This window comes from Epinephelus moara, chromosome 2 (assembly GCF_006386435.1).
Source record: "Epinephelus moara isolate mb chromosome 2, YSFRI_EMoa_1.0, whole genome shotgun sequence".
NCBI classification, from domain to species: Eukaryota; Metazoa; Chordata; class Actinopteri; order Perciformes; family Serranidae; genus Epinephelus; species Epinephelus moara.
This window is the reverse complement of record NC_065507.1, coordinates 39,427,440-39,440,046: the sequence shown is the minus strand read 5'-3', so window position 1 is coordinate 39,440,046 and position 12,607 is coordinate 39,427,440. Positions and strand designations below refer to the sequence as shown.

The following is a 12,607-nucleotide window of genomic DNA, read 5'->3' as shown; positions in this document are numbered from 1 at the left end:
TGTTGTAATTCAGCCACATTGGAGGGTGTGTGGAGTACAAAAAGCAAAAAAAGACACATAATTAAAGTATTTAAAGATTTAACAGTTAAACACCACTGAATTCATTGCATTTGAATATTTTACTTTGAAAACCATGTATCTAAATAACTTTGTTCTGAATTCACCTCTTTGACATGAAGGTAGGACATGTGTTTATTTACAGTTTAAAAAGCTGAACAGTTTCACACAGGGCCATGTAGCTTTGGATTTTTTTCTTCCTCATTAATAAAACCCTTCATTTAAAAACTGCATTTTGTGTTTACTTGTGTTATCTTTGACTAATGTTTAAATTTGTTTGTTGATCTGAAACATTTATGTGAGGAAAACATGCAAAAAAGTAAGAAATCAGGAAGGGGGCAAACACTAAACATGCAAAAAAGTAAGAAATCAGGAAGGGGGCAAACACTTTTTCACACCACTGTAGCTCAACTAGTTAAACATCAGTTTTTTACTTATGAAGCAAATCAATCATTGTTAAAAAAAATTACCAACATCTCCATGCTGTCTAGATGCATATGTGTATTTTCAGATTTTTGTTTCGATAACTAAATTTTTTACAGTGGTTTGAAATCTGCTTTTCCATGCATATAATTTAATAAATGTTTTCCAGTGTTCACAAATTCAGATCCAAAAATTCAAGTTTTGGAATCAGTCAATAAATAAATAAAATAGATTCAGGTTGCTCATATTTGATTGGTCAAATTCAGATCTAAAAATTCAAGTTAAAATTTTTCAAATTTGATGGGTCAAAATATTGTGCAATACCTGTCCTGTCTCGGGTAGCCCAGATGTTGCAGTTTAAATTTTATCAACTTGAATTTTCAAATTTGAGCAACCTGAATCTTTTCTTTATTCTTAAACTTGAACTTTTTGATCTGAATTTGTGAACATTAAAAAAGAAGTTAATATTCAGCTTTTTAAACTGTAAATAAACACATGTCCTACCTTCATGTCAAAGAGGTGAATTCAGAACAAAGTTATTTAGATACATGGTTTTCAAAGTAAAATATTCAAATGCAATGAATTCAGTGGTGTTTAACTGTTAAATCTTTAAATACTTTAATTATGTGTCTTTTTTTGCTTTTTGTACTCCACAGGTGAAAGGGTGCAAGATAAAACCACTCTGGAGATGGTTTAATTCTACATCATCTACATACAGTCCCTGCTCCCTGCCTATCACCTGTTGGGGCAACTGCTGAGTCCCAGACATAAATAAATTATTTCAAAAAATAAAAATATTTCCATGAATGTGTTGAGCGCAGAAGCACAGTGGTGCACTTGTTTGAAATAACACTTAAAAAATAACAGCAATTCAAAAATGCCATTTTCTATGGCTGCCTAACTTGAAGACATTTAGAAATATTGATATTTCAACATGATCTCATTATGAATATTCCTAACGTAATGCTAGCTACTGTGTCAGAAGACACCACACACATTCTTTGTTTAGAATAGTTTTTATGTCCTTCACCTTTTGGTGGTTTGATGAAGAGGAGATTGTAATTTTATTGGGTAAGGGTTAGAGGAAAAGGCGGGTTAGGGTTAGGGTTAGCCATCTCCGCTGCCATCGGAGATGGTATGTGCGGCCCCTTAACCAATCACATGGGGAGTTTGTTTCCCTTGTTTTACCCATGCAAGCAATCGATGGGGAAAATCACAGGGAATATTTCCGCATGTCTGTCGATGCTTTCGATGCCATTGTGATGACCTCCGACCTCACGTTCACAGTCTCTAGGTATACTTAGCACGAGCGCAGCAAAGTGTGCGGTCTACGTGCCAAACGACCGCAAAATACGCACGAAAAGTGCACGCGTTTCGTGCAGCAAGTATACTTTAGCCATAAGACTTAAGATGTATCTTTGAAAAGAATGTCTTTCACTCCCTCTCTTTTATTTCCCTAAATTTAAGAAAGGACTCTACACCAGACCTTGCTGCTACAATGAAAATAAGAAAAGACAGGAATGAGACATTAATTACTCTTATTTATTCATTACTCCTTTATTAACTCTTTTAAAGGGGACTTATTACACATTGCATTGCATGCATGCATTTTTCCTCATCACTTATATATAATATACATGTATGTATATAATGTTAAAATATCGGCAGCTCATATTATACATGGCCAAAATTTCAAATAATCGGGTAAAATACGTAGAAATAATCCCTGTGAGTAGAAAGCACAAGCCTCAGACTGCTCTGAATGCTAGCTGATGTCATGTCGCGAGTCGACATATTCCATATTTCATATGCTCACAAGCACGTGGTTTCTATAGTTTGTTTCCGTTGCTCCAGAAGCAAAGGAGCAGGACAGAGTAGGCTCATCGGGATCTAAATAGCTTTTGTGGCTTAAACAGTTGTCATCGGGATCTAAATAGCTTTTGTGGCTTAAACAGTTGTCATCTCTTCACGGCTTAACTTCTTTTTGCTCTCTGCACCTCTGCCCATTACATTTCTTTTTACACACCTTCTCTGCCCTCCCGTTCACCTATCTCCACCTTCCTCTTATTCAAAAGCCCGTCACTGATCAATAAAGTATCCAATCATATGTGGAGACGAGGTCGAAAATAAACTAACGTTAAATGCAATCAAATCCCTGGGGTGTCCAGGAAAGTAACGTTAGTTACAGTAACGTTAGCTAACATTACTACTACGGATACACTACTCGTGTAGAACTCAAAGTCTCTAGCACGCTAACGTCAGCTGTGTAAATCAGCTTTACTTTCATTATACAGTAAAAGATGAGGGCCACATGTGAAAAACAAGAAAGAAAGAAAAATAAAAAAGAATGCGTACCTTTCTGTGTTCCCTGTCCCGGCTCCAACTTTCCTCCAAACATAACTTTCTTCTTCTCGCTCAATCGTCTGTCTCTCGGGTGGAAGCTCAGCACTGCCCGTAGAGGCCTGGAGCACTTCCGTTGTATGAGTATATGCAGCGTTTTCTTTTTGCATTTGTTTTCTTATTTGCAGTGTGTTTCAGTATATGCAGCACGTTTCTGTATATGCAGCGTTTTCCCGCTGCATTTGTTTTCTCATATGCAGCACGTTTCTGTATTTGCAGCATTTTCCCTTTGCATTTGTTTTCTTATATGCAGTGCGTTTCTCTATTTGCATCGCATTTGTCCTTGTCGGCCACCGTAGTTTGGACATTGCTAATGTTTCTGCTGAGCTGCTGGCTGAATTGTTTGGAATAAAAGCTGAGAGGAGAGGAGAGGAGAGGAGAGGAGAGGAGAGGAGAGGAAATGGAAGGGGGACTGAGAGCCTGAGCAAGTGCTGTGATCACATGGTGGATGTAGTTCCTACAATTTTTTTTTCCTTTTTAATACAATGTTAGTTTTCGGACTATAAAATGTTGAGGGGTCCAATACTGACTTCTGAAAAAGTGCAGGGGACATGTCTCCTGTGTCGCCCTATAAATTACACCCCTGGCTACATTAATTTCTTTTTTTGGCCACATCGGCAGCAGACCTTTGAACACAAAAGTGATGTTTTATCGCCTCATAAAGTTATGATGAACATGTTAGCAAACAAGTGACACGTCTAGCAGACACAGAGCAACATTAGCATTCATTTGGACTTTTGTTTGTGTCCAGATGAAGTCCAATTTTCTCTTTCTTTTAGCTCTGTTTTTGGTCTCCACCTATTTCTGAGGAAATTATCTTGGACTGGTTGCACAAAACACCACGTTTTCTCCTAAAGTATGACACTTGGCCCTACCCCTACATTTGCGCGTTCCCGCAAGGGGTAGGGGTGTCCCAATTCCTTTTTGCCTTTAGGGGTAGGGGGCATAACGAGGGGTAGTGGGTATGAAACTAGCCCTTTGGAGCGAGGGATTTCAGATGCTGACTTGCCAGCGAGGGGTAGACGTCGCCATGGCTACCACCGAGCAAGAGACCGGGAAAAAAGTTCATACGTAGCTAACATTACCGTCATCAGGTTGCTTGTCCTATTCTGCAAAATTGTCTGACCTTTCACATTATGATAACACGCCAACTAGTATAACTATGCTGCCTCGTAATGTTAGCTGGGTTAGCTAGCTAGCAGAAGTCCCCTATCGTCTGTCGTTCATCAAACGAAGCATGATGAATGCGGCAAATACGATAGGTAGGATGAATGAGACTCCATGCCCATCCCCCCCCTGACTCTTCTGCTGTCTGTCTTGGTCAACCATCTCCCACTCTGCCCTCCTCCCCCACTCCTCCCTCTCACACCTCAACACCCTCCTGCTTGACCCCCCCTCCTCCTCCTCCTCACACCTCCTCTCCCCGTGGTCAGACTGACTGCTCTCTCCATCATGAGGACTACACCCCTCCCCCACGTGTCGTCACCTCCACAATGTGCTTCACTGCTGACCATGTGAGAAGACAGCTGATGAGACTCCACTCAAATAAGGCTGCAGGCCCTGATGGTGTCAGCCCCAGGGTGCTCAAAGCCTGTGCCCCCCAGCTATGTGGAGTACTTCAGCATGTCTTCAACATGAGCCTGAGTCTCCAGAGGGTCCCCTTGCTGTGGAAGACATCCTGCCTCGTTCCTGTGCCAAAGACGTCGCGTCCCAGTGGCTCCAAGGACTACAGACCCGTGGCATTGACCTCCCACATCATGAAGACCCTGGAGAGACTCGTCTTGGAGCAGCTCCGGCCCATGGTCAAGCCACTTTTGGACCCCCTCCAGTTCGCCTATCAGCCCCGACTTGGAGTTGAGGACGCCATCATCTACCTGCTCAACCGTGTCTACGCCCATTTGGATAAGCCGGCGAGCACTGTGAGGGTCATGTTTTTTGACTTCTCTAGTGCGTTCAACACCATCCGTCCAGCTCTACTGGGTGACAAGCTGACAGCAATGCAGGTGGATGCCCCCCTGGTGTCCTGGATTGTAGACTACTTGACTGGCAGACCACAGTATGTGCGCTTGCAACGCTGTGTGTCAGACAGAGTGGTCAGCAATACCGGGGCCCCGCAGGGGACTGTCCTCTCTCCCTTCCTCTTCACCCTCTACACCACGGACTTCAGCTATTGCACTGAGACCTGCCATCTTCAGAAGTTTTCTGATGACTCTGCTATAGTTGGATGTATCAGCAAGGGTGATGAGGATGAGTACAGGGCTGTTGTGGATAACTTTGTCACATGGTGTGAGCAGAACCATCTGCAGCTCAACGTGGCAAAGACAAAGGAACTGGCTGTGGATCTGAGGAGGACCAAGACACCGGTGACCCCTGTTTCCATCCAGGGGGTCAGTGTGGACATTGTAGAGGACTATAAGTACCTGGGGGTACACATTGACAATAAACTGGACTGGGCTAAGAACACTAACGCTCTCTACAGGAAGGGCCAGAGCCGTCTCTATTTTCTGAGGCGACTGAGGTCCTTCAACATCTGCCGGACTATGCTCAGGATTTTCTATGAGTCTGTGGTGGCCAGTGCTATCCTCTATGCTGTTGTGTGCTGGGGCAGCAGGCTGAGGGTGGCGGACGCCAACAGACTCAACAAACTGATCCGCAAGGCCAGTGACGTTGTGGGAATGGAGTGTGACTCTCTGATGGTGGTGTCAGAGAGGAGGATGCTGTCTAAGCTACGAACTATCTTGGACAATGTCTCACACCCACTCCACCATGTGCTGGTCAGGCACAAGAGTACTTTCAGTGGGAGACTCATACCACCAAGATGTACCACTGAGCGCCACAGGAAATCATTCCTGCCTGTGGCCATCAAACTGTACAACTCCTCCCTCTGAGTGGCCCTGAGACTTTTTCACACACTGCAATAATTTAATTTAACTTGTGCAATAACCCCATTCACCCTGACTGTATATATTCTGTTTGTGTAAATAATCTTGTTCAGTTTACAATATATATATGTATATATATATATTTATTTACGTTTATGTTTGTTAATAATTCCTGTTTATTTAACTATATATTTGTTAATACTACTGTTTAAATTTCTTATATTTTCACGTATCTTTCCTCTCTTGCAAGGAGCACCTGTAACATAAATAATTTCCCCTCGGGGATCAATAAAGTATTTCTGATTCTGATTCATTGTAGATGCCGGTTGGAAATGTAGATGGCTCGCAGCTTCCTGTTTAAAATAGTTACGTATGCGTGAACGTAACCGTCGCGGTGACTTAGGGAGTGGTGTCCCAATTCCTAGGGAAAGATTTCTACCCCTACCCCTCGTTGCTTCATTTTGAGGGCCAAGGGGTAGTGGGCAAGGGCTAGTGGTAGTGGACAAGGGGGGGTATTGGGATTGGGCCTTGAGGCTTAATTTCTCTTTAGCTGAGGGACTTACACAGTTGCACAGAATCCTTTAAAAGGTTTCCTTGATTACAGAAAACATGAGCTCATTTACTGTGTTGAAAGAGATTTTACAGTGGTAAAACTTTCCATGGAGATTGTTTGTTTGCTTGGACTTTCAAAGTTGGCTTACAGTTAGTGAAAAAATGGCAGAAGAAAAGAAGACAAGATAACCATAATGGTCCAAGGAGGAGGAGATACTACTTAGTGAGGAATACAATCATAGAAAACACATCCTACACAGTACATTTGATCCCCAAATATCAGAAAATGAATGTATAAAGAAATTGCAATGAAAATTAACTCGAGATTATCTCCCCACCCAGTAGTTATATCATAACTATGGGAATTATCCTCATCTGGGGTAATTGACATGGAAAATTAATAATCTTTAAGACACACCACTTTATATGGCCGGCATAGACTAGGCTATAAAAGACCCACCTTGCGCATGCACCCACTGATTCATTGATTTCCAACTGTTGGAGCTGATGTGAGAGCAGGAAGAAATTATCTCCTCGGTACCCCTTCCAATCAATGTTAATCAGTGGGTGCATGTGCAAGGTGGGGCGTTTATAGCCTGGCACATGCCGGCTATGTAAAGTGGTGTGTCTTAAAGATGATTAATTTTCCATGTTGGTTACCCCACATGGGGATAATTCCCATAGTTATGATACTGGGTGGGGAGATAATCTCCTCACTCAGAGAACCAAGATTACAATGTAACCAAATGTTCTCCTGGTTGAAGAATACTTTTCTAAGGGTGTGTCAGTATTTGTTTTTCCCATTTATCACCATAAACTTGGTCATGATGCAGTTTGATTGGTACCTTAAGGTTTTTTTTTTTTCTTTGCTTTGGTTGCTAGGGTCCAATTGGTTCCCCAGCTCATCTCTGTTTCTGTCTGCTGTTTGCTGCTGAGCAGGTAGAGTACAGTGACTATCAGAGTTGTTTGACTGAAAACAGCTGCTCCAAAACACTAAGCTGAAAAAGACTAATATGACAACATTATGTGGATTTGTCTTTTCAGAAGTCCATTTGATCCTTTGTTATGATAAAATAATGGAGCCCTAACAGTAATGTCATGTATACATGACTTATAGTAAATAGTGCTAAAACATGCACAAACACTGGAATGGTCCTTCAACAAAGTCCTTGTTTAAAATCACTGTCAGACATCCAAACTTTGCTCATCATTAAATAAGCAAATAGCACATTTAAGTAGTTTAATCAAAGGGGAGAGATAACATTTAAGAAAATCCAGAAAGGTTCATTTGTGGAGATTTTCTGAAGTGACATACATTTTATGCACAAAGGAAGAAAGAAAGTTGAATTCACTGATTTCATTTGTTAGCTTTTCTGAAAACCTTTGCATTGTAAACTTACTTCTGTCCACAACACACTTTTTTTTTGTTCCTCTCCTAACACCTTCTGTTCACACAGGCTACAGACTTTTACTACTTTTTTAAACCATGCTATTTTCACATCTACACATACAAATGGAAAGAGCAGTAGAAAAGGGTACTATTTGTGTTTTCATTTTGTCCAACTTCAGTCTTCATTTTCGTCCAATCTGAATGAGTCTTCACATTTCAGATGCTATACCCTCTCAAACAGACATATCCATCATTCATGTAGAAATCAAAAACAATAAATTCTCTCACACACAAACATGATGCCATTCTTTACAGTACTAACACTGGAATTTAGAAATGTGCTCCCCTTCAGTCAAGGAGATGAGATCAACAAAGACATGACTTGCTAAGACTGCAGGGACATTCTGAGATATGGCAAAGTAGTCTGGGTGATATTTCTTATTTCCATAACATCTTGCAAACATCTTTTTAATGCAAGAGTTCTGGAAACTTGGCAGAATATTAGCAAAGTTTGGGTGAAGCAGTATATGGAGCTCCATGGGCACGCTCACTCCAAGCATGTCAAGGGCAGTGAATTCAGACTCCTAGTTTGGTTCAATAGGCGAGGTGAGAACATTGCCATTCCCCAAAAAGAAATATTACAGTGATTCCCAAAAATGCAGGTCTAAGCCATCCCTGGATGTGGCAGGACTGCAAACACAATCCCAGCCAACAGGACATGACCTTAAAAATGCAAGGGCTTATGGGTAGGAGGAGGTAGATATTGACATCTGGAATTGGAATGCCAAATCCAGCTGAGCCATGCCACTGCTAACAGCGATAGGATTCACCACGGGGGTAGAACGTGTGGGGTTCAAGCGTCCCTCCCCAAATTCACTCCCCATGGTGCAAGCATCCTAACCAACCAGCAGGAGTCACTAGTGCAGCGACAAAGCTGCAAGCCCTCACTGGCTTCCCACCCTGAGAACATGATAAATTGTGTTCATTGGAACACACAGCCAAAGCCCAGAGGTATTAAGATATTTAGAGATATTTAAATGCCTTTTTCCTATCTTGCAGGCCACCGCAGGTTTACTGCCATTACGCACTGTAGCCCCCACTATGTTAAAATTGGAGGCAGTTAATCAAATTTGGCATCATGCTCAGTTTCATTTTCATCAGGTATGTTATTGCTATGTAGGAAAGCAACTGAAGGAATGGATTGATTTAATAAGTTTGCTATTATGACAACCATATCCTGTAATGTAGCACAGAAAACTGACTTTCCTCCTCTTAAGGCCTCAGTATGCTTCACGCAAAGTGCTTGTTGAATGGTCAACCGGCATGTAACACCCCCTCAAACCACATCTTTCCAGTGACGACACTGGGTAGGTATTTTAGTTACTCTCCAACACTGAATCCTGCAATTATACTAAGTGTTTTAACTTGTTTCTCTAGTCATTCTTCACATAACTACCTGTCACTTTTCATGTGTCTATGAGTCCAATACCGTCAGTGACTTCTGGGAGAGACTGTCTGAACATGTTAAGTTATGTAATGTTTGAGCAGTAATTGCGTCACATCCCTTTGAATGACAGCAGCCTTGTCACCCTGTCTTTGAGTGTCCCTCCTGTATATAAGAACACACCTATGTATAACCCCAATTTGAATAAAGCTGGGACGCTGTATAAAACATAAATAAAAACAGAATGCAATGCTTTGCAAATCCTTTCCAACCTATATTCAATTAAAGACAGTACAAAGACAAGATATTTAATGTTCAGACTGAGAAACTGTGTTTTTGGTAAATATACACATTCTAAATTTGATGCCTGCAACCATAGATTAACCATCAAAGTGAAGCCAAAACATCTGGATTGCCCCCTGTTGGCTGGCTGCAGTATGGGTCATAAAACCCCACCCCCTGCATGTTAGTGGATGGGCCAAACTAAGAAGACCAAGTACACGTCAAATACATTTTTTCCCAATGATGGTTTCTGTTATTTTAGGTATTTCTGTTCTCGCTGATGTTTGTTCAAATATTATTTTTTTTGCCTTAAGTTTGGTTATAACTAGTTATTTGTGGCTATCAAAAGGAGGCTGACATCGATAGCTATATGGGCCACTGCTGTGCTCGTGGTAAATTGCGCTGCTCGTGACTGGTGGGATGGGTGTATGGGTGGGAACTCAATACTGCACACAGACTCTGGCTCCAAATGATGTCCCCAGCGCAAGATGGCAGCGAATACATCGAATATTTTGGCTTCATTGTTGTATAGTGAAAGGATGTGGAGATGTGTTGTTTTATATGCAGTCTATGCCTGCAACACATTACTGAAAAGTTGGACAGAGGCAACAAATGACTGAGAAAGTTGTGGAATGCCTAAAACCATCCGTAACATTACACAGGTAAACAAGTTCATTGGTAACAGGTGATAAAGGCAAGTAAAGATTGCGTGAGATTCACCATTTTGTGAAAAACTGCATGGGTAAACCATCCTGCAGTTTAAGAACTTTTCTCAAAGAACAATTGCAAGGAATTTAGGGATTTCACCATCTTCAGAGAATCTGGAGAAATCTCTAGAGTTAAGACTTTAGACTTCTCTGGGCCCAAATCATCTTAGATGGGCTGTCACAAAGTGGAAAAGTGTGCTGTGGTCTGACAAGTCCATATTTCAAATTGTTTTGGAGATCATGGACATTGTGTTCTCCAGGCTAAAGAGAAACAGGCCCACCAAGATTTTTACTAGCTCAAAGTTCCAAAGGCAGCGTCTGTGATGGTATGGGGGTGTATTAGTGCCCATGGCATCATGGCTAACTTCACATCTGTGAAGGCACTGTGAATGCATACAGGTACATACAGGTTTTGGAGCAAAATGCCGCCACCCAGACAACATCTTTTTCAGGGATGTCCCCGTTTATTCCAGCAAGACAATGAGACACATTCTGTTACAACTGTGTGGCTTCGTAGTAAAAGAGTACAGGTACTAGACTGACCTACTTGCAGTCCAGACCTGTCTCCCATTGAAAGTGTGTGGTGCATTATGAAGCGCCAAATACAGCAATGGAGACCCTGGACTGTTGGGCAACTGAAGTCGTATATCAAGCAAGAATGGAAAAGAAAAGTTGCAGGCATCAAATTCAGAGTAAGTGTATATTTACAAAAAGCAAAGTTTATCAGTTGGATCATTATATATCATGTCTTTGTACTTTGTTCAATTAAATTTATGTCAAAGGATTTGAAAATCATTGCATTTTGTTTCTATTTACATTGTATACAGCATCCCAACTTTTTTGGTATCATGGTTGTTTGAAAATAGTTTTTATTAAGTCATTCTGTTGAAACTTAGCAACAAGTTCCCATTATCCTTCATGTGATACCAGTCTGCTCATGGTCCCTCATCCTGGTTTATTTTTGACAACTGTGCTGATAGTGGTGCTACATGAGATTGAATGACACCGTTCTCACCTTGCCATACAAAGCAAACTAATAAACTGCTCCAAACATGCTTTCAAAGAACACAGTCCATTACATGTGATAAATTGGTTACAATGGTCAAGTGGTGACATTTTGGGCAGCCACTACTTTAATGGCCACAATATGCTGACACGTATGACACATAAGAATTTCAGTTACATAACCCCTGACGTTCAAAAACAGCAGAATATTACAATTGGATTAAGAAAACATGGTAAAAAAGCTCTACATGGTTTAGTGTATATAAAGGAGCATGTGAACACTTTGGATTTGAAATGTCAAGCCTGAGGGACACCGATCAGAAACACAGTCTGGAAAAGTAATAAAGGTTCATATGGCAAGATCATCACTAAGCTAGTGTTCCTCTCAGTGGATTAAAGGAAGCAGTTAACAAATACTAGTAAGGACTAATGCATTTTCCTTTACATTTAAAATTATATATTAACAAAGTGTTATAATACAGAGATAATGCATTTATAGACAGTTAGGCCAGTGCTGGGAACAGTCCAGTCCTCTCCCTAGGAAGGAGGGGGGAGTCTCAACTCATTGCTGAGCCTTACATTGGCTGGTTTGGATTAGGGTGGGGTGAGCAGGTGGGGACAGGAAGAGCTGCAAGGCCACCACCCATGGGTCATGCTGCCGTCGCCATGGTAACCCTGATATGGTGCAGCATAGGAGGATCTGAAATGTACAAGAGTGTCTGTATGATTTGGGTTTTATCCCAAAATAAAACATTGAATAAAGATATCGTCTGTGTCTTATTTTGGAAGCTTTTGAAAGTGAAAGTGCTGGCTGACAGAAGTACAGAAAGCACAGTGATCAAGCATTTCATACACTGGAAAAGAAATGCATTTCTATTTTGGGCTTTGTTGAGAGGAAGAAAGCAGAGAAGTAGACAAAGATAGTCAGTATATACATTTAATTCAGAGACAGCCAAAGTCAGACAGAGCAGATAACACTGCCCAGAATATCAGACAGCATTCTCGTATTGATCTGAATATATATTGTCCTTATTGCCTTCATATATTTGAGGATAGTTGGATGTACTTTACCACACATTTATGAGTGTTGGGACATTGGGTTTGTATAGAGCCTTAAACTTTGCCATCATGCTGCAGGCTAATTTATGTACACTTATTGCAGAATAAGGTGTTTTTGGACCAAACAGTTCTGGAGACTCTTTGAGGGGAACCATAAACTGGGGAGTTCACCTGAAGACTACATACCTTCAAAGTCTTCTCTTCTGTTTGTATTTGGAACACTGATTAAAGACATAAAAACTTGGATGAGCACCAATTTCCTGATGTTAAATTCAGACAAAACTGAAGTTATTGTTCTTGGCCCCAAACAACTCAGAGACTCTTTATCTGATGACATAGTTTCTCTAGATTGCATTGCTCTGGCCTCTAGCACTACCGTAAGAAACCTCGGAGTAATATTTGATCA

At 41.1% G+C, this 12,607-nt stretch overlaps 1 protein-coding gene across 1 annotated transcript in view; it reads right to left on the bottom strand.

Moving 5' to 3' along the window:
- Positions 1-7,464: 7,464 nt before the first annotated feature.
- Positions 7,465-12,607, bottom strand: part of cuedc1b (CUE domain containing 1b) — a 52,863-nt gene continuing 47,720 nt past the window's right edge. Inside the window, exon 11 of the mRNA XM_050056296.1 lies at positions 7,465-11,842. Within this exon, the coding sequence (XP_049912253.1) occupies position 11,842 (1 nt within the window). The 3' untranslated portion in view covers positions 7,465-11,841. The remainder of the gene's footprint in view (positions 11,843-12,607) is intronic.